General features: G+C 40.3%; 2 protein-coding genes across 2 annotated transcripts in view; both read right to left on the bottom strand.

Annotated features, from left to right (window-relative positions):
• VEGFD (vascular endothelial growth factor D) overlaps positions 1-16,027 on the bottom strand; it is a 44,229-nt gene extending 28,202 nt beyond the window's left edge. Inside the window, exon 1 of the mRNA XM_010595771.3 lies at positions 15,152-16,027. Within this exon, the coding sequence (XP_010594073.1) occupies positions 15,152-15,241 (90 nt within the window). The 5' untranslated portion in view covers positions 15,242-16,027. The remainder of the gene's footprint in view (positions 1-15,151) is intronic.
• Positions 16,028-16,094: 67 nt separating this feature from the next.
• PIR (pirin) overlaps positions 16,095-25,521 on the bottom strand; it is a 123,337-nt gene continuing 113,910 nt past the window's right edge. Inside the window, exons 9-10 of the mRNA XM_064278024.1 lie at positions 20,886-20,952; positions 16,095-16,432 (exon numbers count right to left, since the gene is read on the bottom strand). Of these exons, the coding sequence (XP_064134094.1) occupies positions 16,320-16,432; positions 20,886-20,952 (180 nt within the window). The 3' untranslated portion in view covers positions 16,095-16,319. The remainder of the gene's footprint in view (positions 16,433-20,885; positions 20,953-25,521) is intronic.

The following is a 25,521-nucleotide window of genomic DNA, read 5'->3' on the forward strand; positions in this document are numbered from 1 at the left end:
TCTTCCTTCAATACCGTTGATTCTTGATCATATGCCACCTCCCGAAGTGGCTGAATATAGACCAATTCTTTTTGGTACAGCTACTCTGTGTATTCCTTCAATCTTCTTTTTTTTTTTTTTTTTTTTATAATAACTTTTATTAAGCTTCAAGTGAACGTTTACAAATCCAATCAGTCTGTCACATATAAGTTTACATACATCTCACTCCCTACTCCCACTTACTCTCCCCGTCTTGAGTCAGCCCTTTCAGTCTCTCCTTTCTTGACAATTTTGCCGGCTTCCCTCTCTCTCTATCCTCCCATCCCCCCTCCAGACAAGAGTTGCCAACACACTCTCCAGTGTCCACCTGATATAATTAGCTCACTCTTCATCAGCGTCTCTCTCCCACCCGCTGACCAGTCCCCTTCATGTCTGATGAGTTGTCTTCGGGGATGGTTCCTGTCCTGTGTCAACTGAAGGTCTGGGGAGCATGGCCGCCGGGATTCCTCCAGTCTCAGTCAGACCATTAAGTTTGGTCTTGTTATGAGAATTTGGGGTCTGCATCCCACTGATCTCCTGCTCCCTCAGGGGTCCTCTGCTGAGCTCCCTGTCAGGGCAGTCATCGATTGTGGCCGGGCACCAACTAGTTCTTCTGGTCTCAGGATGATGTAGGTCTCTGGTTCATGTGGCCCTTTCTGTCTCTTGGGCTCTTAGTTGTCATGTGGGCTTGGTGTTCTTCATTTTCCTTTGCTCCAGGTGGGTTGAGACCAATTGCTGCATCTTAGATGGCTGCTTGTTAGCATTTAAGACCCCAGACGCCACATTTCAAAGTGGGATGCAGAATGATTTCATAATAGAATTATTTTGCCAATTGACTTAGAAGTCCCCGCAAACCATGTTCCCCAGACCCCCGCGCTTGCTCCGCTGACCTTTGAAGCATTCATTTTATCCCGGAAACTTCTTTGCTTTTGGTCCAGTCCAATTGAGCTGACCTTCCATGTATTGAGTGTTGTCTTTCCCTTCACCTAAAGCAGTTCTTATCTACTGATTAATCAATAAAAAACCCTCTCCCACCCTCCCTCCCTCCCCCCCTCGTAACCACAAAAGTATGTGTTCTTCTCAGGTTTACTATTTCTCAAGATCTTATAATAGTGGTCTTATACAATATTTGTCCTTTTGCCTCTGACTAATTTCGCTCAGCATAATGCCTTCCAGGTTCCTCCATGTTATGAAATGTTTCAGAGATTCGCCACTGTTCTTTATCGATGCATAGTATTCCATTGTGTGAATATACCACAATTTATTTACCCATTCATCCGTTGATGGACACCTTGGTTGCTTCCAACTTTTTGCTATTGTAAACAGAGCTGCAATAAACATGGGTGTGCATATATCTGTTTGTATGAAGGCTCTTGTATCTCTAGGGTATATTCCTAGGAGTGGGATTTCTGGGTTGTATGGTAGTTCTATTTCTAACTGTTTAAGATAACGCCAGATAGATTTCCAAAGTGGTTGTACCATTTTACATTCCCACCAGCAGTGTATGAGAGTTCCAATCTCTCCGCAGCCTCTCCAACATTTATTATTTTGTGTTTTTTGGATTAATGCCAGCCTTGCTGGTGTGAGATGGAATCTCATCGTAGTTTTAATTTGCATTTCTCTAATGGCTAATGATCGAGAGCATTTTCTCATGTATCTGTTGGCTGCCTGAATATCTTCTTTAGAGGAATGTGTGTTCATATCCTTTGCCCACTTCTTGATTGGGTTGTTTGTCTTTTTGTGGTTGAGTTTTGACAGAATCATGTAGATTTTAGAGATCAGGCGCTGGTCGGAGATGTCATAGCTGAAAATTCTTTCCCAATCTGTAGGTGGTCTTTTTACTCTTTTGGTGAAGTCTTTAGATGAGCATAGGTGTTTGATTTTTAGGAGCTCCCAGTTATCGGGTTTCTCTTCATCATTTTTGGTAATGTTTTGTATTCTGTTTATACCTTGTATTAGGGCTCCTAGGGTTGTCCCAATTTTTTCTTCCATGATCTTTATCGTTTTAGTCTTTATGTTTAGGTCTTTGATCCACTTGGAGTTAGTTTTTGTGCGTGGTGTGAGATATGGGTCCTGTTTCATTTTTTTGCAAAGGGATACCCAGTTATGCCAGCACCATTTGTTAAAAAGGCTATCTTTTCCCCAGTTAATTGACACTGGTCCTTTGTCAAATATCAGCTGCTCATACGTGGATGGATCTATGTCTGGGTTCTCAATTCTGTTCCATTGGTCTATGTGTCTGTTGTTGTACCAATACCAGGCTGTTTTGACTACTGTGGCTGTATAATAGTTTCTGAAGTCAGGTAAGGTGAGGCCTCCCACTTTCTTCTTCTTTTTCAGTAGTGCTTTGCTTATCCGGGGCTTCTTTCCCTTCCATATGAAATTGGTGATTTGTTTCTCTATCCCCTTAAAATATGCCATTGGTATTTGGATCGGAAGTGCGTTAAATGTATAGATGGCTTTTGGTAGAATAGACATTTTTACTATGTTAAGTCTTCCTATCCATGAGCAAGGTATGTTTTTCCACTTAAGTATGTCCTTTTGAATTTCTTGTAGTAGAGCTTTGTAGTTTTCTTTGTATAGGTCTTTTACATCCTTGGTAAGATTTATTCCTAAGTATCTTACCTTCTTGGGGGCTATTGTGAATGGTATTGATTTGGTTATTTCCTCTTCGGTGTTCTTTTTGTTGATGTAGAGGAATCCAAGTGATTTTTGTATGTTTATTTTATAACCTGAGACTCTGCCAAACTCTTCTATTAGTTTCAGTAGTTTTCTGGAGGATTCCTTAGGGTTTTCTGTGTATATAATCATGTCATCTGCAAATAGTGATAACTTTACTTCTTCCTTGCCAATCCGGATACCTTTTATTTCTTTGTCTAGCCTGATTGCCCTGGCTAAGACTTCCAACACGATGTTGAATAAGAGCGGTGATAAAGGGCATCCTTGTCTGGTTCCCGTTCTCAAGGGAAATGCTTTCAGGTTCTCTCCATTTAGAGTGATATTGGCTGTTGGCTTTGCATAGATGCCCTTTATTATGTTGAGGAATTTTCCTTCAATTCCTATTTTGGTAAGAGTTTTTATCATGAATGGGTGTTGGACTTTGTCAAATGCCTTTTCTGCATCAATTGATAAGATCATGTGGTTTTTGTCTTTTGTTTTATTTATGTGATGGATTACATTAATGGTTTTTCTGATATTAAACCAGCCTTGCATACCCGGTATAAATCCCACTTGATCAGGGTGAATTATTTTTTTGATGTGTTGTTGGATTCTATTGGCTAGAATTTTGTTGAGGATTTTTGCATCAATGTTCATGAGGGATATAGGTCTATAATTTTCTTTTTTTGTAATGTCTTTACCTGGTTTTGGTATCAGGGAGATGGTGGCTTCATAGAATGAGTTGGGTAGTATTCCGTCATTTTCTATGCTTTGGAATACCTTTAGTAGTAGTGGTGTTAACTCTTCTCTGAAAATTTGGTAGAACTCTGCAGTGAAGCCGTCCGGGCCAGGACTTTTTTTTGTTGGGAGTTTTTTGATTACCGTTTCAATCTCTTTTTTTGTTATGGGTCTATTTAGTTGTTCTACTTCTGAATGTGTTAGTTTAGGTAGGTAGTGTTTTTCCAGGAATTCATCCATTTCTTCTAGGTTTTCAAATTTGTTAGAGTACAATTTTTCATAATAATCTGACATGATTCTTTTAATTTCATTTGGTTCTGTTGTGATGTGGTCCTTCTCATTTCTTATTCGGGTTATTTGTTTCCTTTCCTGTGTTTCTTTAGTCAGTCTAGCCAATGGTTTATCAATTTTGTTAATTTTTTCAAAGAACCAGCTTTTGGCTTTGTTAATTCTTTCAATTGTTTTTCTGTTCTCTAATTCATTTAGTTCAGCTCTAATTTTTATTATTTGTTTTCTTCTGGTGCCTGATGGATTCTTTTGTTGCTCACTTTCTATTTGTTCAAGTTGTAGGGACAGTTCTCTGATTTTGGCTCTTTCTTCTTTTTGTATGTGTGCATTTATGGATATAAATTGGCCTCTGAGCACTGCTTTTGCTGTGTCCCAGAGGTTTTGATAGGAAGTATTTTCATTCTCGTTGCTTTCTATGAATTTCCTTATTCCCTCCTTGATGTCTTCTATAACCCAGTCTTTTTTCAGGAGGGTATTGTTCATTTTCCAAGTATTTGATTTCTTTTCCCTCGTTTTTCTGTTATTGATCTCTAGTTTTATTGCCTTGTGATCTGAGAAGATGCTTTGTAATATTTCGATGTTTTGGATTCTGCAAAGGTTTGTTTTATGACCTAATATGTGGTCTATTCTAGAGAATGTTCCATGTGCGCTGGAAAAAAAAGTATATTTTGCAGCAGTTGGGTGGAGAGTTCTGTATAAGTCAATGAGGTCAAGTTGGTTGATTGTTGTAATTAGATCTTCCGTGTCTCTGTTGAGCTTCTTACTGGATGTCCTGTCCTTCTCCGAAAGTGGTGTGTTGAAGTCTCCTACTATAATTGTGGAGGTATCTATCTCGCTTTTCAGTTCTGTTAAAATTTGATTTATGTATCTTGCAGCCCTGTCATTGGGTGCGTAAATATTTAATATGGTTATGTCTTCCTGATCAATTGTCCCTTTTATCATTATATAGTGTCCTTCTTTATCCTTTGTGGTGGATTTAAGTCTAAAGTCTATTTTGTCAGAAATTAATATTGCTACTCCTCTTCTTTTTTGCTTATTGTTTGCTTGATATACTTTTTTCCATCCTTTGAGTTTTAGTTTGTTTGAGTCTCTAAGTCTAAGGTGTGTCTCTTGTAGGCAGCATATAGATGGATCGTGTTTCTTTATCCAGTCTGTGACTCTCTGTCTCTTTATTGGTGCATTTAGTCCATTTACATTCAGGGTAATTATAGATAAATAAGTTTTTAGTGCTGTCATTTTGATGCCTTTTTATGTGTGTTGTTGACAATTTCTTTTTTCCACATACTTTTTTGTGCTGAGGCGTTTTTCTTAGTAAATTGTGAGATCCTCATTTTCATAGTGTTTGACTTTATGTTAGTTGAGTCGTTACGTTTTTCTTGGTTTTTGTCTTGAGTTATAGAGTTGTTATACCTTTTTGTGGTTACCTCATTATATACCCCTATTTTTCTAAGTAAAAACCTAACTTGTATTGTTCTATATCGCCTTGTATCACTCTCCATATGGCAGTTCAATGCCTCCTGTATTTAGTCCCTCTTTTTGATTATTGTGATCTTTTACCTATTGACTTCCATGATTCCCTGTTATGTGTATTTTTTTTTTTTAATTAATCTTAATTTGTTTGTTTTTGTGATTTCCCTATTTGAGTTGATATCAGGACGTTCTGTTTTGTGACCTTGTGTTGTGCTGATATCTGATATTATTGGTTCTCTGACCAAACAATATCCTTTAGTATTTCTTGTAGCTTTGGTTTGGTTTTTGCAAATTCTCTAAACTTGTGTTTGTCTGTAAATATCTTAATTTCGCCTTCATATTTCAGAGAGAGTTTTGCTGGATATATGATCCTTGGCTGGCAGTTTTTCTCCTTCAGTGTTCTGTATATGTCGTCCCATTCCCTTCTTGCCTGCATGGTTTCTGCTGAGTAGTCAGAACATATTCTTATTGATTCTCCCTTGAAGGAAACCTTTCTTTTCTCCCTGGCTGCTTTTAAAATTTTCTCTTTATCTTTGGTTTTGGTGAGTTTGATGATAATATGTCTTGGTGTTTTTCTTTTTGGATCAATCTTAAATGGGGTTCGATGAGCATCTTGGATAGCTATCCTTTCGTCTTTCATGATGTCAGGGAAGTTTTGTGTCAGGAGTTCTTCAACTATTTTCTCTGTGTTTTCTGTCCCCCCTCCCTGTTCTGGGACTCCAATCACCCGCAGGTTATCCTTCTTGATAGAGTCCCACATAATTCTTAGGGTTTCTTCATTTTTTTTAATTCTTTTATCTGATTTTTTTTCAGCTATGTTGGTGTTGATTCCCTGGTCCTCCAGATGTCCCAGTCTGCATTCTAATTGCTCGAGTCTGCTCCTCTGACTTCCTATTACGTTGTCTAATTCTGTTATTTTATTGTTAATCTTTTGGATTTCTACATGTTGTCTCTCTATGGATTCTTGCAACTTATTAATTTCTCCACTATGTTCTTGAATAATCTTTTTGAGTTCTTCAACAGTTTTATCAGTGTGTTCCTTGGCTTTTTCTGCAGATATCCTAATTTCATTTGTGATATCATTAAGCATTCTGTAAATTAGTTTTTTATATTCTGTATCTGATAATTCCAAAATTGTATCTTCATTTGGGAAAGATTTTGATTCTTTTGTTTGGGGGGTTGGAGAAGCTGTCCCGGTCTGCTTCTTTAAGTGGTTTGATATGGATTGTTGTCTCCGAGCCATCACTGGGAAACTAGTTTTTCCAGAAAATCCGCTAAAAAAAAACTGCAGTCAGATCCCTATCAGAGTTCTCCCTTTGGCTCAGGCTATTCAGATGTTAATGAAGCCGCCTGGGAAGGGTGGGGGAGGGAACAGAGAGATAGGAGAGTAGCACCTCAGAGTATAGCCAGAGTTGCTTGTCTTGCTTGGAATGACTGTTATATCTGAGATTCCCGCGGGCGCGTCGCCTATGTGTGCTGGCTGTGTGGAGATTGCCCCCAGGGGGTCTGGCCCGCTGGAGTCACGGTCAGATCCTCCGCTTCCAGCCCCACGCCCAGCGTCAAGGCTCCCCTACTGGGACGGTGCACTCTCAACTCCAAAATCAGTTGCTGCCTCCCGGGGACTTCTCGTCTCTCCAGCCGCGTGGCCGTGCCGCCCCCGTGAACTAGGTGGGCCCCCTCCCGGGGTTAGTTCAGATGGGTGGAGTAGCTCCCTGTGCTTGTGCCGCGACCGAGTGTCCTGGCTGGAACGCTGTTCTCCCCACTCCAATACCAGTCGCTACCTCCCGGGGACTTCTCCTACCGGCTGCGTCCCACGCCGCCCGCGCGACCCGGCTGGTCCCCTTCCCGGGGTTAGTTCAGGGGGTGGAGCAACTCTCCGTGTTTATGGCGTACCTGCGTGCAGTCCAAATCCCTGCGGGACGGTTCCCCGGCTCGGATGCTGCTCTTTCTGCTCCAAGATCAGTCACTGCCTCCCGGGGACTTCTCCTACCGGCTGCGTCCCACGCCGCCCGTGGAACCGGCTGGTCCCCCTCCCGGGGTTAGTTCAGGGGGGTGGAGCAGGTCTCTGTGCTTGTGCCGTACCTGACTGGTACGCTGGCTCCAGGCTCTGGAAACAATCGCTGCTTCCCCGTATTAGTTCGTTCTCCGTCTCTAAATCTGTGTTTGTTGTTCAGGATTCGTAGATTGTTATGTATGTGATCGATTCACTTGTTTTTCCGTGTCTTTGTTGTAAGAGGGATCCGAGGTAACGTCTGCCTAGTCCGCCATCTTGGCTCCGCCCCCCTTCAATCTTCTTTTGATGCTTCTGTGTCATTCAATATTTTGCCCATGTTGTTGTTGCTGTTAGGTGCTATCGAGTCCATCCCGACTCACAGCGATCCTATGTACAAAAGAACAAACCATTGCTAAGTCCTGTGCCATCCTCACAATCGTTATGCTTAAGCCCATAGTTGCATCCACTGTGTCAATCCATCTCGTTGAGGGTCTTACTCTTATTCCTGACCTTCTGCTTTACCAAGCATGATGTCCTTCTCCAGGGACTGATCCCTCCTGACAACCTGTCCAATATATGTGAGATGCAGTCTCACCATCCTTGCTTCCAAGGAGCATTCTGGTTGTACTTTTTCCAATATAGATTTGTTCATTCTTTCGGCAATCCATGCTATATCCGATATTCTTCACCAATACCACGATTCAAAGGCACCAATTCTTCTTCAGTCTTCCTTATTCATCATCCAGCTTTCACATGCCTATGAGGCGATTGAAAGCACCATGGCTTGCGTCAGGCCCACCTTAGTCCTTACAGTATGACATCTTTGCTTTTCAACACTTCAAAGAAGTCTTTTGCAGCAGATTTACCCACTGCAATGCATCGTTTGACTTCTTGACTGCTGCTTCCATGGGTGTTGATTGTGGATCCAAGTAAAATGAAATACTTGACAACTTCAATCTTTTCTCCATTTATCATGATGTTGCTTGCTGGTCCAGTTGTGAGGATTTTTGTTTATTTCGAGGTGTAATCCATACTGAAGGCTGTGGTCTTTGATCTTCATCAGTAAGTGCTTCAAGCCCTCTTCACTTTCAGCAAGCAAGGTTGTGTCATCTGCATAACTCAGGTTGTCAATGAGTCTTCCTCCAATCCTGATGCCCCGTCTTTCTTCATATTGTCCAGCTCAGATTATTTGCTCAGCATACAGATTGAATAGGTGTGGTGAAAGGATACAACCCTCATGCACACCTTTCCTGACTTTAAACCATGCAGTATTCCCTTGTTCTATTCCAGGGACTGCCTCCTGATCTACGTACAGGTTCTTCATGAGCACAATTAAGTGCTCTGGAATTCCCTTTCTTTGCAATGTGACCCATAATTTGTTATGTTCCACACAGTTGAATGCCTTTGCATAGTCAATAAAATACAGGTAAACACCTTTCTGGTATTCTCTGCTTTCAGCCCAGATCCATCTGACATCAGCAATGATAGCCCTAGTTCTGAATCCTCTTCTAAATCCAGCTTGAATTTCTGGCAGTTCCCTGTCGATACACAGTGCTGTAGCCGCTTTTGAATGATCTTCAGCAAAATTTTACTTGCATGTTATATTAATGGTATTGTTTGATAATTTCCACATTTGGTGGGATCACCTTCCTTGGGAATAGGCATAATTTTGATCTCTACCAGCTGGTTGGTTGGCCAGGTAGCTATCTTCCAAATTTGTTGGCATAGATGAGTGAGTACTTCCAACGCTGCATCTGTTTGTTGAAACATCTCAATTGGTATTCCGTCAATTCCTGGAGCCTTGTTTTTTGCCAATACCTTCAGAGCAGATTTGACTGCTTCCTTCAGTACCATTGGTTCCTGCTCATATGGCACCTCCTGAAATGGTTGAACGTCGACAAATTCTTTTTGGTGTAGTGACTTTGTGTATTCCTTCCATCTTCTTTTGATGCTTCCTGAGTCATTTAGTATTTTACCTGTAGAATCCTTCAATATTCCAACTGGAGGTTTGAATTTTTTCTTCCGTTCTTTCAGCTTGAGAAACGCTGAGCATGTTGTTCCCTTTTGGTTTTCCATCTCCAAGTCTTTGCACATGTCATTATAATATTTTGTCTTCTCAAGCCTCCCTTTGAAACCTTCTGTTCAACTCTTTTACGTCATCATTTCTTCCTTTTGCTTTAGCTACTCAACGTTCAAGAGCAGGTTTCAGTGTCTCTTGTGACATCCATTTTGGTCTTTTCTTTCTTGTCTTTTTAATGACCTCTTGCTTTCTTCATATATGATGTCCTTGATGTCATTCCACAACTTGTCTGGTCTTCGGCCATTAGTGTTCAACACATCAAATCTATTCCTGAGATGGTAGGTAGGATATACTCAAGGTCATATTTTGGCTCTCATCAACTTGTTGTAATTTTCTTCAGTTTCAATTTGAACTTGCATATGAGCAATTGATGGTCCATTCTGCAGTCAGCCCCTGGCCTTGTTCTGACTGATGATAGAGATTTTCCATCGTTTCTTCCCACAAACATAGTTGATTTGATTCCTATGCATTCCATCTGGCGAGGTCCACGTGCATAGTCATAATTTATGTTGGTGAAAAAAGGTATTTGCAATGAAGAAGTCGCTGGTCTTGCAAAATTCTATCTTGCAATCTCCGACATCGTTTCTATCACCAAGGCCGTATTTTCCAACTACCAATCCTTCTTGTTTCCAACTTTTGCATTCCAATCTCCAGTAATTATCAATGCATCCTGATTGCATGTTCCATCAATTTCAGACTGCAGAAGTTAGTAAAAATCTTCCATTTTTTTTCATCTTTGGCCCTAGTGGTTGGTGTGTAAATTTGAATAATAGTCGTATTAACTGGTCTTCCTTGTAGGTGTATGGATATTATCTTATCACTGACAGCGTTGTGCTTCAGGATAGATCTTGAAATGTTCTTTTTGAGGATGATTGCAATGCCATTCCTTTTCAAGTTCTCATTCCCTGCATAGTATATGATCGTCCAATTCAAAGTGGCCAATACCAGTCCATTTCAGCTCACTAATGCCTAGGATATCAATCTTCAACAGTTCCATTTCATTTTTGACAGCTTCTTGATTCATACTTCGTATGTTTCACATTCCAATTATTTATGGATGTTTGCAGCTGTTTCTTCTCACTTTGAGTCATGCCACATCAGCAAATGAAGGTTCCAAAAGCTTGACTTCATCCATGTCATTATGGTCAACTCTACTTTGGGTAGGCAACTCTTCCTTAGTCGTATTTTGAGTGCCTTCTAACCTGAGGGGCTCATTTTCCAGCACTATATCAAACAATGTTCTGCTGCTATTCATAAGGTTTTCACCATGCAATTTTTCAGAAGTAGACTATCAGGTCCTTCTTCCCAGTCTGTCTTAGTCTGCAAGCTCCTCTGAAACTTGTCCACAATGGATGACCCTGCTTGTATTTAAAATACCAGTGGAATAGCTTCCAGCCTCACAGCAACTCATAAACCACCACAGTAGGACACACTGACAAATGAATGGTGGCATTGAGTATTGTACAGTTCTAACAAGGAACAAAAGGGATTCTTTACCAACTAGGAAATGACAAACCACCCAAGGCTCTCATCATGCAGGAGGGCTCAAGATGTCTTTGTTTTATAATGCCCTAAAATTCCCTGAAGAAGCCCTGGTAGCACAGTGGTTACGTGCTTAGCTGCTAACCAAAAGGTCAGTGGTTTGAACCCACCAGCGGCTCTTCAGGAGAAAGATGTGGCAGTCTGCTTCTGTAAAGATTACAGCCTTGGAAACCCTATGGGGTAGCTCTACTCTGTCCTATAGGATCGCTATGATTTGGAATCTACTCCACGATGATAGGTTTGAAGAGTCCCTGGGTGGCACAAACAGTTAAGTGCTCAACAACTAACCCAAAGGTTGGCAGTTTGGGCCCATCCAGAGGTGCCTCAATCTGCTTCTGAATGGTCACATCCTTAAAAACACTATGGAGTACACTTCTGGTCTGCACATGTGGGTCGACTCAATGGCTACTGTTTTGGTTTTTTTTTTTTTTTTGGGTACCTTGGTAGAGACTATAAGAACTAGTGGTAGGGAAGAGAGAAAAGTGGACTTACACCATAAAGGCAGTCTAAGATGAAACGGTCTCAACTTTGATACACTGCTCAATCACATTTCCAATTATATAGTGTGTCCTCCCCTCTCTGCTGATCTCAAGTGGGAGGTTCCAGATCTTACTACCTCAGGTTCTACATGGAGTGTGTCCAAATACTTGTCCTCATTTCAGAAATTATCTTTATAAACCTGTCCCAAGATGAGTTCCATAATGAACCTCTTTCAACATTCAATTTTAATGCTTTTTTTTTTTAATTTAGAGCTCTTAGGGGTGACTAGTAAAGGTTTATCCACAGAACCTCAAATTCAGAACTTTTAAACTAAAAAATAAGTCATACAAGGAACCACTATATTAGAAATACAAGACGCAGGGAATTCTACTGTACCCTGGGTACCAGGAGCATGTTACAGTGATATAAACGCTGTAACCACCAGTTAAAATGACTGACTAGGTTAGAAGAGATTGATGTATAGAAGCACATAATTCAACACGTTTAACTACAAAGTCCAAAAGGAAGAAGAGATTAATGAAAAACATTTTCTATATCTTTCGAACCTAGGACTGTGCCTGACACAAAAGTGCACAAGAGCTTGTTGGGCCATTTTGCTAGCAACAAAGTCGATAGACTTTCCTGTACGAGGCTTTGAAAGTGGAAATATGGTGGGGTGTGTCTGCTTCCTGGAGTTTAGTATGGAAGGTGCACCTCATTCATTGCTATTCAATTCATTTTTGAGGCAATATCCGGAGAAAGCAAGTGACTCAAAGGTAATGAAGTCCTGTGAGCCACATGGTTTCTCATAAAAGTTAGAGGTAATTCATATTCATGTGGATCTTGGAATTATTCCAGTCTTACATAGAGTCTGAATGACTAACACCCAGCAAGTCTTCCACCAATGAAGTTAACAGAGGGTAGATAAAAGGTGGTGTAGGGGGAAGATGAAGAACAGTGGAACACATTTTCCTAGAAAAGGGTTAGGAAAGGCTTCCATGACCTGGAATTACTCCTTTATCACTACATCCATATATCTGCATCAGTGACTTTGAAAAGATGATGAAGGCTGGCTTCCCCTAGTGGCTTAAAGAGATTTTAAGATTTCTGGCAACAAGAATTATTTCTGAATAGTGCTGATTATAAGGTTAATGTGAACTGAGGACAACGAAGTTGCAGGAATTTACCAAATGCCCAGAGTGTCCACAACATTGTACTCAGGACTGTCACATAAAAACCTGAGTTTCTGTGGATGGAGCTCCCTTGAGTTGTGCAGTACACACCCTGTGCAACTGTATATGACTGTCCCAACTGTATATTAAAAAAGCTGGAGGAAAAAGACAAAAATAAATCCCACATCTAGGCAGCTAATCTGATTTTATTAGTGAGCTAAACATAAGCAGTAAGTTAACCTTCTATCTAGAAAAAAAACATGTTCTGCTTAGACTGAGAAACTTAACAGCTGAACAGTATATACAGTGGATTTTAGTTGAGGTTTTCAAACAGATTTGCCTCAGTTCACATCTTCCATGCACTGCTGATCCCAAACAGCCATCCTTCTAAGTACAAGTGGTAAGACGAATTAATGACAGCAGGATGCCTTACACTTAGATGGCATTAAGTCTGAGTGTCCAGGGCACTAGTAGCTGTGTGGTTGCTGCAGAAAAAAAAATGTTCACAGGCTCATATAACTGCACCAGAAGCAATGTTAATTTAATGTGAAAACCAGGACGATGTTTAAGGCTAGAAAGTGAGGACTGTGGGGGAAGAGCACCCTAGGGAGAGAATTGACATCACTGGAAAATTCTAGGAAAAGAGATGATTAGAAGAGGGGAGGAACCCTAAACACTTCTTATAATAAATGAAACATTTTTTATCTTCAAAATCACAGTATTGAAAGCCCAGTGTCCTAAACCATTGACATCCTGAATATGCTTTCAATATGAATAGGAAGAATGTTAAAATTAAGAAGCATATTTCTTTTTAGACCTCTCTTAAGAAAAAGGTGGAGAGAAAGGAAAAGTATAACCAATATGATATACCTCATTATACCTCTCCACCCAGTAACATCCATGCCAAAACTTCTGTTAAACTACAGGCAACAATTTCCTTCATATTGGAAAGATTTAATTTAGCTGAGGGCTGGGGGGGTCATAAGCTCAGTATATGTAGCTTCACTTGTTAATGAATTACTGCTATACACAAAGAAAAAAATCCCTGATACATTACTAAGCCTATAAAGCTGCTTCTTCCACGTGGAAGGACTTGTTTTCCCTCACATGTAAATTCAACTGCTTCCCTCCATTGTTGCCCCACCAACTAAATGGATATTTTACAAATAAACTGGAAAACTTCACCAAGCCCAAGACATCTAAAGCATTTCTCGTGGTCATGCTCTTTTTTAAAGAGCTGACCAACCTAAAGAACATTACTCATCTCAAACAACTGAGAGTCTCCTCTCTCGTAGCACCCAGAAAACTGGTATTTGAAACAGTAAATTGGAAACATTTTAGAACTCCATGCGTCCAGTACATCTAACAAATTCCTGAGTTTTATGGACTTAAAAAGACGCTGAACAACCTGAGAAGTCTTATTCGCTTCAAACAAGCCAGACTTTTTTCTTCTGTTGCTGTGTTCAAAATTGGATTCTCTTTGACCTACAATCGGGCACTAAGAGCCAAGAGCCAGGTTGGTGGGAGTAAGGTGTGGGCCGAACGACTGTGATTTCTCCCATTTTTTTTTGGGAGAAATCACAGTCGTTCGGCCGCTGGAAATTTAAAAAGTTAGAAAGGTGTGGACTGCTGGGCAAGGCCAGTCTCTACCCCTAACACACTGCTGCTCAATCCTTTTTCATGATCAATCTCTCCTCCCCCAGAAGCCTTTTTAGACATTTTTCCCCAAACTGCCCCCCCATGAAAATTTTAATATCAAACATATGCTGTGTATCTCTTTATGGACTTTATGTATATCTGTGCTTTACACATAAAAACCAATGACAAACTTTTTCACGTGCCAAGTACCAACTGTCCCCCATTGGGGGCGCTATCAGTCCCATTGAGAATGCATGTCCTAACAACAGATGCAAAAACCCAAGTCCACACTTGCTTGTCTGTTCACAGCCAGAAAGCCTAAATCAATGACTTAGCACCACTTCAGTCAAAATAAATATATCTGAGTCACTTTCATGGTAAAAAGCTTTAAAATAAACCTAATACAATCTATGAAAGGCATAACATTGGTAAAATATGGCTCTAGCAGTAACATCCCAGTTCATTTTTTTTTTTTTAATGTTGCTCTCAATTCACTGGGCTCTACCTGGTATTTCCTCACAAAATCAAAGAACGCTGGATTTGATTACTGTTAAATTTTACACGTGTTTCAAAAAATGAAAGAAAACAACATCCGAGAAAACATTTTTCTAGATGATGTCAATAAGTAATTTGTGAAACAGATGGAAAACGTCTGCAGAAAAGCACTGTAATCTTGGACGTTCAGAAGAAATAAATGAGCTTTTCCTGCTCACAAACAGCCTGAGCATAATGGCCCGCAAAGTTACCTGTGTGGTAAAAACCTCAGTGCTTCATTAGAAAACCACTGTGCCATTTGCATATACAACAGTGGGGAAAATATCCCCACCTGAGAAGATTCTGGAATGTTCATGGTCTATTACCAGTCCCAAGAAACCCGCGGCATGTACGAACGCTCAGGGCAAGAACCTTCGAGTAAGCCTAAGAAACAGAACAGTCAGTAACGAACTCTGGATATACACTGTCCGGTGCTGGGGACTGTTTCTGAAAGAGTGAGGGCAAAGAAAGAAAGTCCTCCATATAAGCCAATAAAAACAACAACAAAACTTAACCCCGTTAAAAATTGTGCTCACCTACCTTAACTGGTCCGTGTTCATAACTGAAGCCCTGTACCAGGTGCAGGTAAGACACCATGAAAACGTTCGCCACTGCCCACTTTCTACACATTTTGAATATTCTAATATCCACCGATTAGCAAGCAGCTGACATCAGGCAGATAGAGAATATTGCTTCAAAAGGCATCTCTTCTCCAAAAATAAAGTTTGAAACCTCAAGACCTCACATGGAAAAACAAATAGTTGTGATCAAAATCCAATGAAATGACTTCCATTAAGCAAGGTACATTTTTGCACAATCTTGTCGGGGGAGGAGAGGGAGCGAGAGATGGAAAAAAAAATGTAAAATGTTCTCATGCTCTCAAAAAATCAATCAAGAAGTGGACATATCTTCTACCTAAATTCGTGAAGCACACTCAATCCATTTCATATCCAGCAAATTTAAAACATCTCTCCACCCTACGCCCCCGGTTCCTGTTCTTTTGTCAGGAGGCAGTGTGGCCACCAAGGTTTCAAGCTACAGAAAACCCCAACTCATCTTTGAATTCAAACTTTTTTCACAGTCTTCATGGAAGCTCGCAGAAGCATGTGTCTTAAATCTGACACAGGCTTCCGCAGAAAAGGCAGGCAAGCCTTGGCTGTGATCCCACTGTGTCCCTACCAATAGCGGGCCAGTTTTTTTAAAACTGACTAAACGCTCCAGCCTTCTGTTATTTTAACGCAGATAACCTGTAACATGAAACCGCAGCACAAAGTCTTTGACTTAGACTGTTGTATAGCAATCACATTACTCAGGAAGGGATCGTAGACACACAGTTAACTGCCACAGGAAGCAATCAAAGATGTTTAAAAAATCCACACATGCACAAAAATAACAAGCACCCCCATACATACTTGCAAACACACACACACACACACAGATAAAGTTATTTCTTTTTTTAACAGAAACTTAGCAATAGGTCAAAGTGAAGAACACTGATTGCTTTTTAAAGAAGCAACAATTAGGTTTATTGGCAGGCACCAGGAAATAACCAAAGCGCATTGCTATAAAAACCATGTTATCACTTTAGGGTGGAACTCTTTAGAAGAACCAGCTCCCGTCAGGTTTTGGAATCTGAATGCATTGAAAGGATGGCTGCCACAAACAGCAAAATTCTCAGAAGCATCGAAATCTGCTCTTATGGTCTTTGCTAGTTTCCAATCTTTGATTTCCAGGTTTTGGCTCTTTCAAACCCATTTTTCGCATTTCTGAAATCAAGAATGGCCTCAGAAATCTCTTCATTGGTGTTCATCACAAATGGACCTAGGACAAGGGCAGAGAGAGACATTCAGAAAGTTCCGGACGACAACAACATTTTCCTCTACAAATGGTACAGTATTTCTGTAGTTGTTAATTTGAACCAAAAGTCCAGACATATCTGAACAGTCAGAGATAGCTTTTGCAGTGTTCAAGCCCCGAAGACTGTAATACGAGTTTCTTGACTAGGACCGTGTACAATTCTAAATCAGAAAGACCAACCTTCAGATAAACAAATACAACTGCATCTCACCCATCTGTTGCAGGCTCCTCAGAGGCAACGGCAAGCTCTTTATTCAAAACATTCTTAGGTTTGGTTCTATCACACCCATTTTTTTAAAATCACACCTATTTTTTTTTTTTTAAATAACGTTAGCTGATGTCAAAGACTGAGCTGTTCTGATATGAACGACTGACAAATCTTGGCACAGTCTTGGTGTCTAAGCAGCAGTATGAGGCTGTAGAGTTATCATGAGGATTCTATTTTGAAAATTAGCAGCACCTTGTTACAAACATTTTAGGCAAGGAAGCATCATTTTTGGATTCTTCATTGTTGTTGTTAGCTGCTGCTGTTGAGTTGGCCCCCAACTCACAGCAACTCTGTACGCAACGGAACGAAACACTGCCCGGTCCTGTGCCATCCCCATGATTGACTGCAGATCAGACCCTTGTGATCCGCAGGGCTTTCATTGGCTGATTTTCAGAACTACATCGCCAGACCTTTATTCCTTGTCCATCTTAAGTCTGGAAGCTCTGCTGAAACCTGTTCAGCACCATAGCAACACGCAAGCCTCCACTGACACACGGGTGGGCAGTGGGTGTGCATGAGGTGTGTGCATGAGGTACTAGCCAGGAATTGAACCCAGGTTCCTCACGTGGAAGGTGAGAATTCTAGTACTGTACCACCACTGCCCTCTTTTGATTCTCTAGGGGGTGGGAAACTTTTCCTGTAAAGGGCCAGACAGTAACTGGAAAAAAATAGATTATTTGGGCCATACAATGTCTGTTGTAACTACTCTGTTGAAGTGCAAAAGCAGCCACAGACAGTAAGTGAATGAGTGTGAATGTAAGTGAACTGACGTGGCTGTGTGCCAATAAAACTTTATTTATGGACGCAGGCAGTGGGCGGATTTGGCCATCCACTGGCGATAGTTTTTGGACCCCTCTGTCTAATTCCTGGATTTGAACTTGAGTTTTGCTAAAAATGTGCAAGTAATCCTCCTCTGATCTACCAGGAAGCAGCATCTGCCTCTTCCCTTTCCTTTACACATTGTAGGGGCAAACAATCCAGTACTGGACTGGATCACTCCCGTCATCTGTTGGGTAAGCTGGGCCAGCTCTTGTAGGGGGTGTTGGCAGTATCCGGAAAGCAGCTGACAGATGTGTCCATGAGCATATTTCTTCCACCAGTCTGCAGAAGTTCCTGACATTCCTTTCACGGAAGTCCCTCCTCTGAGGGGCTTTCTCTGTGAGATCCCGATTAACATAATACTGTATTACTTAGGAGGAATATGCATTTAAACTGCTTAACCGTTGTTAACCTAACAGTACAGATTTGGGAATCATTTCAGTTTAAAACTCTAGAAGTAGAAGATGGGATGATATGCCTTGATGATGTCAAGGCCTCTGGGGAGGCTGCAGAGAACAGGATGCCAGGAGGAAGGGAAAGCCTGTAGAAGACATGTAAATTCATTCATTCAATTACACTTCTGTTAAGTATTTATTGAAAAAAAAAAAGTTGCCATCTAGTCAACTCTGACTCATGGTGACCCTGTGTATGAGAGTAGAACTGTAATCCAAAGGATTTTCAAGGCTGTGCTCTTTTGGAAGTAGATCACCAGGCTTTTCTTCTGAGGCACCCCTGGGTGGACTCAAACCTCCAACCTTTCTGTCAGCAGCTGAGTTCCTAACCGTTTGCATTGCCTAGGGAAGTATTTCAGCGCCTATTAGCTGACAAACAATTATTAATTGATACCAAGAGACCTAAAGATGAAAGACAAATGAATGACAGAGTCCCTCCCCTCGAGCAGCTCAAATCTATCACACAGACAGATACGAAAACAAATAATATAACAGTGTCATACATGGAGCAATCAAAGTATGTAAAATCTTTAGAGCCAATATAGAAAGGGGGAGGGCGGGGTGCAGGGAAGGATACATGGTGGGGGTGATGTTCAAACAGGCAAACCCGGGGCAAATGTGATTTCAGGATTGGCATGCTGGAGGCAATGAGAATAGGGGCAAAGTGTTGGAAGGAGAAAAAAGAATGGGAATCTGATACGTACAAAGAGGTCAGACCCCTCTGGGCTTGAACACCATCTACAGGAAGACATTTGGACATAATTCTGCAGGTGATCTGGTATCACTGAAGGACTAAATAGGGAGCAATGTGGTCTGATTTGTGGTCTTTAAAGCTGACTTTGGCATAGGGTAGAGAGGGTGCCGAGCTTGGGAGGCTGGGCTGGTGGTGGAATTGTTAAGAGTAACTAAGTTACAGGACACAGGAGGCTGTAAGGTGAAGCAAGGTGTTCAGTCCCAGACATTTCAAGAGGGAGGTGCTGCAGATAATAAAATTGCCTCTTGGAGGAGGTGTCTGACACATTGTTGGAAATACAGATCTGGGGTTCGGGAGAGAATTTCATCTGGAGATGGAGAGCTGGACTATACCAAGTAGGAAAGAATGACAGAGACCTCATGTGCAGAATGAGCAATAAATCCAAGAGGACAACTCGGAGAAAGCAACTTTTAAGGGTCACACAGAGGACATACATTCTTTTCCCACCTAAATTCTAGTCACTGTTAATAAAGATTATGAAGAAACCGGAACTGGCTTGTCTGCAGACTTCTTCCAGAAGCAGAAACTACTTCAGTGCTGGTCCATCAAGATAAAAGGAATCAAGAACCATGAACTTTTGGAGTGGAAATCAGAAACATGCAAGATGGAGGTCAAAGGCTGCAGGCAGGTGGGGTATGATTAAATATTCTCCCTTAAGTTATTAATAGAGCTCTCATGCATTGAATTATGTCCCCCAAAAATGTGTGCATCAACTTGGTTAGGCCATGATTTCTAGTGTTCTGTGGTTGTCCTCCATTTTGTGATTGTAATTTTATGTAAAAGAGGATTAGGGTGGGATTGTAATGCCACCCTAACTCAGGTCACCTCCCTGATCCAATGTAAAGGGAGTTTCCCTGGGGTGTGGCCTGCACCACCTTTTATCTCTCAAGGGAAGCAAGCAGAGTTGGGGACCTCATACCACCAAGAAAGCAGCACCAGGAGCAGAGCACGTCCTTTGGACACGGGGTCCCTGCGCCTGAGAAGCTCCTCAACCAGGGGAAGAATGAGGACAAGGACCTTCCTCCAGAGCTGACAGAGAGAGGAAGCCTTCCCCTGGAGCCGACGCCCTAAATTTGGACCTGTAACCTACCAGACTGAGAAAATACATTTCTCTTTGTTAAAGACATCTACTTGTGGTATTTCTGTTATGGCAGCACTAGATGACTAAGATGAGAGCATAAGCAAGGATGTTAAAATCAATCAGTATTCTTTAAATTTATGATCAGCAGGGTTTTTTCTGAAATCATTTTGTGTACCTGGAAATTCAGGCAAAGCAAGGTAACGTAATGGGATGTTAATGAATATTAAATTCAATAATTAATGAAGTAAATATATGTTATTTCTTAGAGACATTTATCTACGTAATAAGTATGGTTCTAGGTACTCCCACATGCTCCTCATTTATTCAAACAACAACGTTATAAGGAAGCCATGACTCAAAGGACTGAAATGACTGTTATGGGTACTGATACCAAGATTTTCTGCTCCAAATGCAGTCCTATTTCTACTATATCACAGTTACCTCTATTCATTTTTAAATAAACAAAGGATTACTTAAATATCTTAGAAACTTTCAAAGAAATATTACTCCTAAAAGCCTCATATTTTTCACTAAAAATACAATAGACTACAAGGACAGTACTAAATCACTGTTATTTTCGGTAAAGGTAAAAAATGACATTTTAATCCCCAGTACCACTTTTTTATACAAATAACCCACACCCTGAAAACACCTTGCAGGGGGAGGGTGCTGTTGGTGAACAAACGTGGAAGGCACTTGTTAAATATGGTATACCGCAAAGTCTGTTTTTTAAGTTTGAAGCTCCCTATAAAATAATGCAAAACTGCTATTTTTTTTGTTCTCCCTACAGTTCCAAGCACAATGTCCCACACATGGTAGGTACTCAAGAAACGTTTCTTGAAAAGAAAAGAGTGAATGAATATAAAAATAAGTGCCGTGGGTATGTTTTCCTTTGACAATGGGGAAATGAAACAACATCTTCAAATTTGTAGATCTAGAGATAGGAAAAAACCCAGCTATTCTTTTCAATAACACTATACATGTATACTGATTTCAAAGTAAAAGAAAATCAACCAAGAATATCATCATCATTTGGGGCTTACCATGTTGAACAACTGGTTCTCCTAAGGGCTCCCCAGCAATTAAGACAAAGTGGCTCCTCTTAGGATCCTAAAATTAACCAAAAAAGCATCAAACAATAAACATACTTGTTTTTGAATGTCAGACTGGGAACAATTTGAAGTTGACATGCTGGCCAAATGGACAATGTACCCAATTAGGAATATAAATACCAGAAATATTTTCTGTGCGACACTCAATATGAAAAAGCTTATTCCTTAAGATGTTTAGTAGCAATTGTAACTCAAGAATAAGTCAAAACCAAGAAAAACCAAGCCCAGTGCCGTCAAGTCGATTCCGACTCATAGGGACCGTATAGGACAGAGTAGAACTGCCCCATGGAGTTTCCAAGGAGTGCCTGGTGGATTCAAACTGCCGACCTTTTGGTTAGCAGCCGTAGTACTTAACCACTATACCACCAAGGTTTCCAAGAATAAGTCCAGATCACTAAAATATTAACCTTCTCAAAGTCAAAGATTTTCTTAAACTGGAACATCTTCAAGACAAACTATGTGATTGAACTGTTTTTTTGTAGGGTTTATAAAATACAACTGTGAGAGCCAGAACTCGACGGGACTGTCTTGTTTTTCCAGGTCTTGCAAGTTTTCCTCCTTTGACGGTGCAGTCTTACCCTTTTTCTATCACTCTCTATAGTGGAAAATATTACTGAGTTTTCCTTCTCTGACAGGCTTCTGCCTTACCCAGGTTCTGGCTTTCACAGGCTTGCTGTATTTATTTCCCACTATCAATGTAATTTTTAACAGGGAGTATTATTTATGAATATCCCAAGATAAGATTTTATTACCTTTGACATTTACTACCGTTAATGTAAAATGGACCCCATCCATGTTGCACTAAACGGGACTGTGTAAAAACCGGGCACCCATAGGCCATCTGCTCAGGCAAATTTCTGTCCCAAAGAATCTTATTATATTAAAGCCTCTCAAAATTGTTTAGAATTAAGGATTTGATTTTTTTTTTGAAACTGGAAAAAATCTAAAAATGGTAATATCCAGTGTTAGTGTGGATGCAGGGAAACACACACTTTCCTACGTTGTTCAGGAGATTTTCAACTGGTACAACAATTCTTCCAGAGGACAACCTGGCACTATAACTCAAAAACCCCCACACTACTGGTGACCTCTGACCCAGTAATGCCAGTTTTAGGAATATGGTATAAGGGAATAATCCGTTTCACACAAAGTTTGCTCACTGTAGCATAATTTATCATAGCAAACAGTGGAAACAGTTTTCCAATAACGAGGGGTTAGTTACATAATTATGGTATGTTTATAAAATGAAATATACAAGTATTAGAATTGATTTTCTCACTTAAGTACATAGTAAACTGTTCATAACGTATTATAAGTTTTAAAAGCGTCAATAAATGATAAATATAGAACAATTCTAATTTTTAGTGAAATAAAAAAAAATCACATATTGGAAAAAGTAGAGAAGAAATACACCTGAAGTTTATCATTAGTTATCTCTGAGTGATGAGAATTAAGGTGCATTTTATTTTCTTCATTTTGCTTTTCCTTTTTTTTTTTCCAATTTTGCTACAACAGACATGTGTTAGTTTTAAAAATTAAAAAGAATAAAATATATTTTCTTTTAAAGTTTGTGTTTGGGGAATTGTTTTAAAATCAAAGCACGTCAAGTTTCATGACCATTAGCTCTTCCTTCCACTACATGAAAGGAATCAAATATTTTAAGTAATTAACATGTTATAACTCAGAGAGTCCTATATTTACCAAAATTCTAAAAATACAAACTTTTCAATAAATGTACTTACATGGAAGTTGGTGCTTTGATTTGGAATTAAAGATAACTGTAGTTCTGGAGCCCTGGTGGCCAAGTGGTTAAAGCAATAAACTGCTAACCGAGAGATCGGTGGTTTGAAACCATCAGCAGCTCCAAGGGAGAAAGACGTATTAGTCTGCTTCCGTAGAGATTTAACAGCCTTGGAAACCCTATGGGGTCGTTACGAGTCAGGATTGACTTGACGGCAGTGGGTTTGGTTCTTTTTTTTTGGTTTGTAGTTCTGCCAGAGGTGAATTACATAGGTACTTAGATAGCCTCTTTATATGTGATGGCTTAGGTATGGAACTTGGTTAAGCTAGGGCAATGTTTCCCAGAATGCCCTTCCCTGTGAGTTACAGCTGTGCGAAAGAAGGATCTGTGTGCAATTTGGAAGATGGAAGGGGAACAGCAGCCCCTGCTTTCAGAAAGTCATAGTGGCTAGTTGCGGTTGACGGACAAGCTGAAACATGCTGGTTAAGTTCCAACGTGTTCCTGTTCTCCTCCATGCTACATCCAGTTCTTCCTGACTACTGACCCTGCTGACCAAAAGCAGGCCCAGACCCACCATCAGGCTCCTGGTTGCAGAACCATGGACTTCTCCATCAGTTCCCTTTTGTGGCCTCATTTCAATGACTGGATGTGTTTACCATGCCAGACTGGTTGGTGACTGACTTCTCTGATCCCCCAGCTTCCCCTTTAACACATTCCTTCCCCATCCCTCCCACATGCAAATGCTCCCTCTTGGAACACTGTCTTGTGACTGCCATCTTGTGAGGAAGGCCAAGCTAGTCAAGTGGACAGGCCACGTAGGGCAGTATTGAGGCACATTTGAACAACAGCCCTAGTTGAGCCCAACCTCCAGCCTTCTAGCTGAATGCAGCCACGTGAGTGACCTCAGGGAGACCTGCAGAAGAAGCCTGACCAAGACTGTGAGAAATAATAAATCATTGTTGTTTTAAACCAGCAAATTTCAGGGTCGTTTGTTACCTTGCAATAGATAATTAGAACATTATGTATTTCTTCTGAGCTTTTTCTTAGGCTGATTTAATTCAGAACAAAACAATAAACAAAGCCAAAATGATTATGTACTTTAAAACAAAGCCTTCAAAAATGTTAAAACTTCAATCATATTCAAATAATATAACATATTTTTAATATGTGATAAAAGAATATTATAGAATATATTTATATACTTCTGTTGTTGTTATTAGGTGCTGTCGAGTCGGTTCCGACGCATAGCAACCCTGTGCACATCAGAACAAAACACTGCCCGGTCCTGCACCATCCTCACAATCGTTGTTATGCTCGAGCCTGTTGTTGCAGCCACTGTGTCAATCCATCTTGTTGGGGGTCTTTCTCTCTTTCGCTGACCCTGTACTTTACCAAGCATGATGTCCTTCTCTGGGGCCTGGTCTCTGCTGATAACATGTCCAAAGTATGTGAGATGAAGTCTCGCCATACTTGCTTTTAAGAAGCATTCTGGCTGTACTTCTTCCAAGAGAGATTTGTTTGTTCTTCTGGCTGTCCATGATGTATTCAATATTCTTCATCAACACCACAATTCAAAGGCATCAATTCTTCTTCAGTCTTCCTTATTTATTGTCCAGCTTTCACATGCGTATGAGGCAATTGAAAACACCAAGCCTTGGGTCAGGCGAACCTTAAGTCTTCAAGGTGACATCTTCACTTTTCCATGCTTTAAAGAGGTCTTTTGCAGCAGATTTGCCCAATGCAATACGTCACTTGATTTCTTGACTGCTGCTTCCATGGGCGTTGATTGTGGATTCAAGTAAAATTAAATACTTCTACATATAAACATATATATGTACATCTATATATACTTCTACTATTACAAAACTCTTTAATCAGAAATCATTATTCTGTTATTAGTCTCAGAAGGTTTATCTCTGTATTCAATAAAATATTAAGAATTAATTCTTTAATCTTCTTTGTAGTAAAAAAAAACCCTGGTGGTACAGTGGTTAAGAGTTTGGTTGCTAACCAAGAGGATGGCAGTTCAAATCTGCCAGGTGCTCCTTGGAAACCCAATGGTGCAGTTCTGCTCTGTCCCATAGGGTCTCTATGAGTTGGAATCAACTCGACGGCAATGGGTTTGGTTTTTGGTTTTGGTAGCACAAAAAAAAAAAAAAGAACTTGTGTTTTATAGGACTGCAAATTTCTTTCTCCCACTGCCTCCAACTTAAATCAATTATGTGGGAGTATAGGGTAGAAAGGTTTCTGCTGAAGTCCTAACTTACTCCCTTCAGTTCCAGGGTTGGAATGGAACACCTGGTACACTCCGCGGATGCTGTAATCACCACTTCATATGTAAAACAAACAAAAAAAGCCTCTGCTTAACCAGTCCCAGATTTATATTTCTTTATATATCATCACCTGACTTATGCCTAAGTTAACTGTAAACATAGGCTAATGTGAACTCAGCTGGAAATCAAAGTCTAACCCTCAAAAGGCTTCTGATCATTCAAATTTAAAAAATAGGTGTTATAAGGCTCACATACTAAAGATTAGCACATTACCCTTACAGCAGATCCTTAATCAATTCCCACTTATTCTTACTTTATACATAGTTCTAACAATTAGGCGTTGTGGTTATCAAGTCTATCACAAATCGAAAGTTAGAAGACATGAAGGTACTATTGTATAGCAATACAAGAAAACTGACTGCTTAATATCAAGGATGGAAATCATATGCATTTTTTAAGAAACTACAAAAAACAGGCATGGAAGCTCAAAAATTAGTCTAGGACCACTTAGTGGAGAAGCAAACAGGCCCTGAAGACATTATCACACTTCATA

Source organism: Loxodonta africana, chromosome X, assembly GCF_030014295.1.
Source record: "Loxodonta africana isolate mLoxAfr1 chromosome X, mLoxAfr1.hap2, whole genome shotgun sequence".
NCBI classification, from domain to species: domain Eukaryota; kingdom Metazoa; phylum Chordata; class Mammalia; order Proboscidea; family Elephantidae; genus Loxodonta; species Loxodonta africana.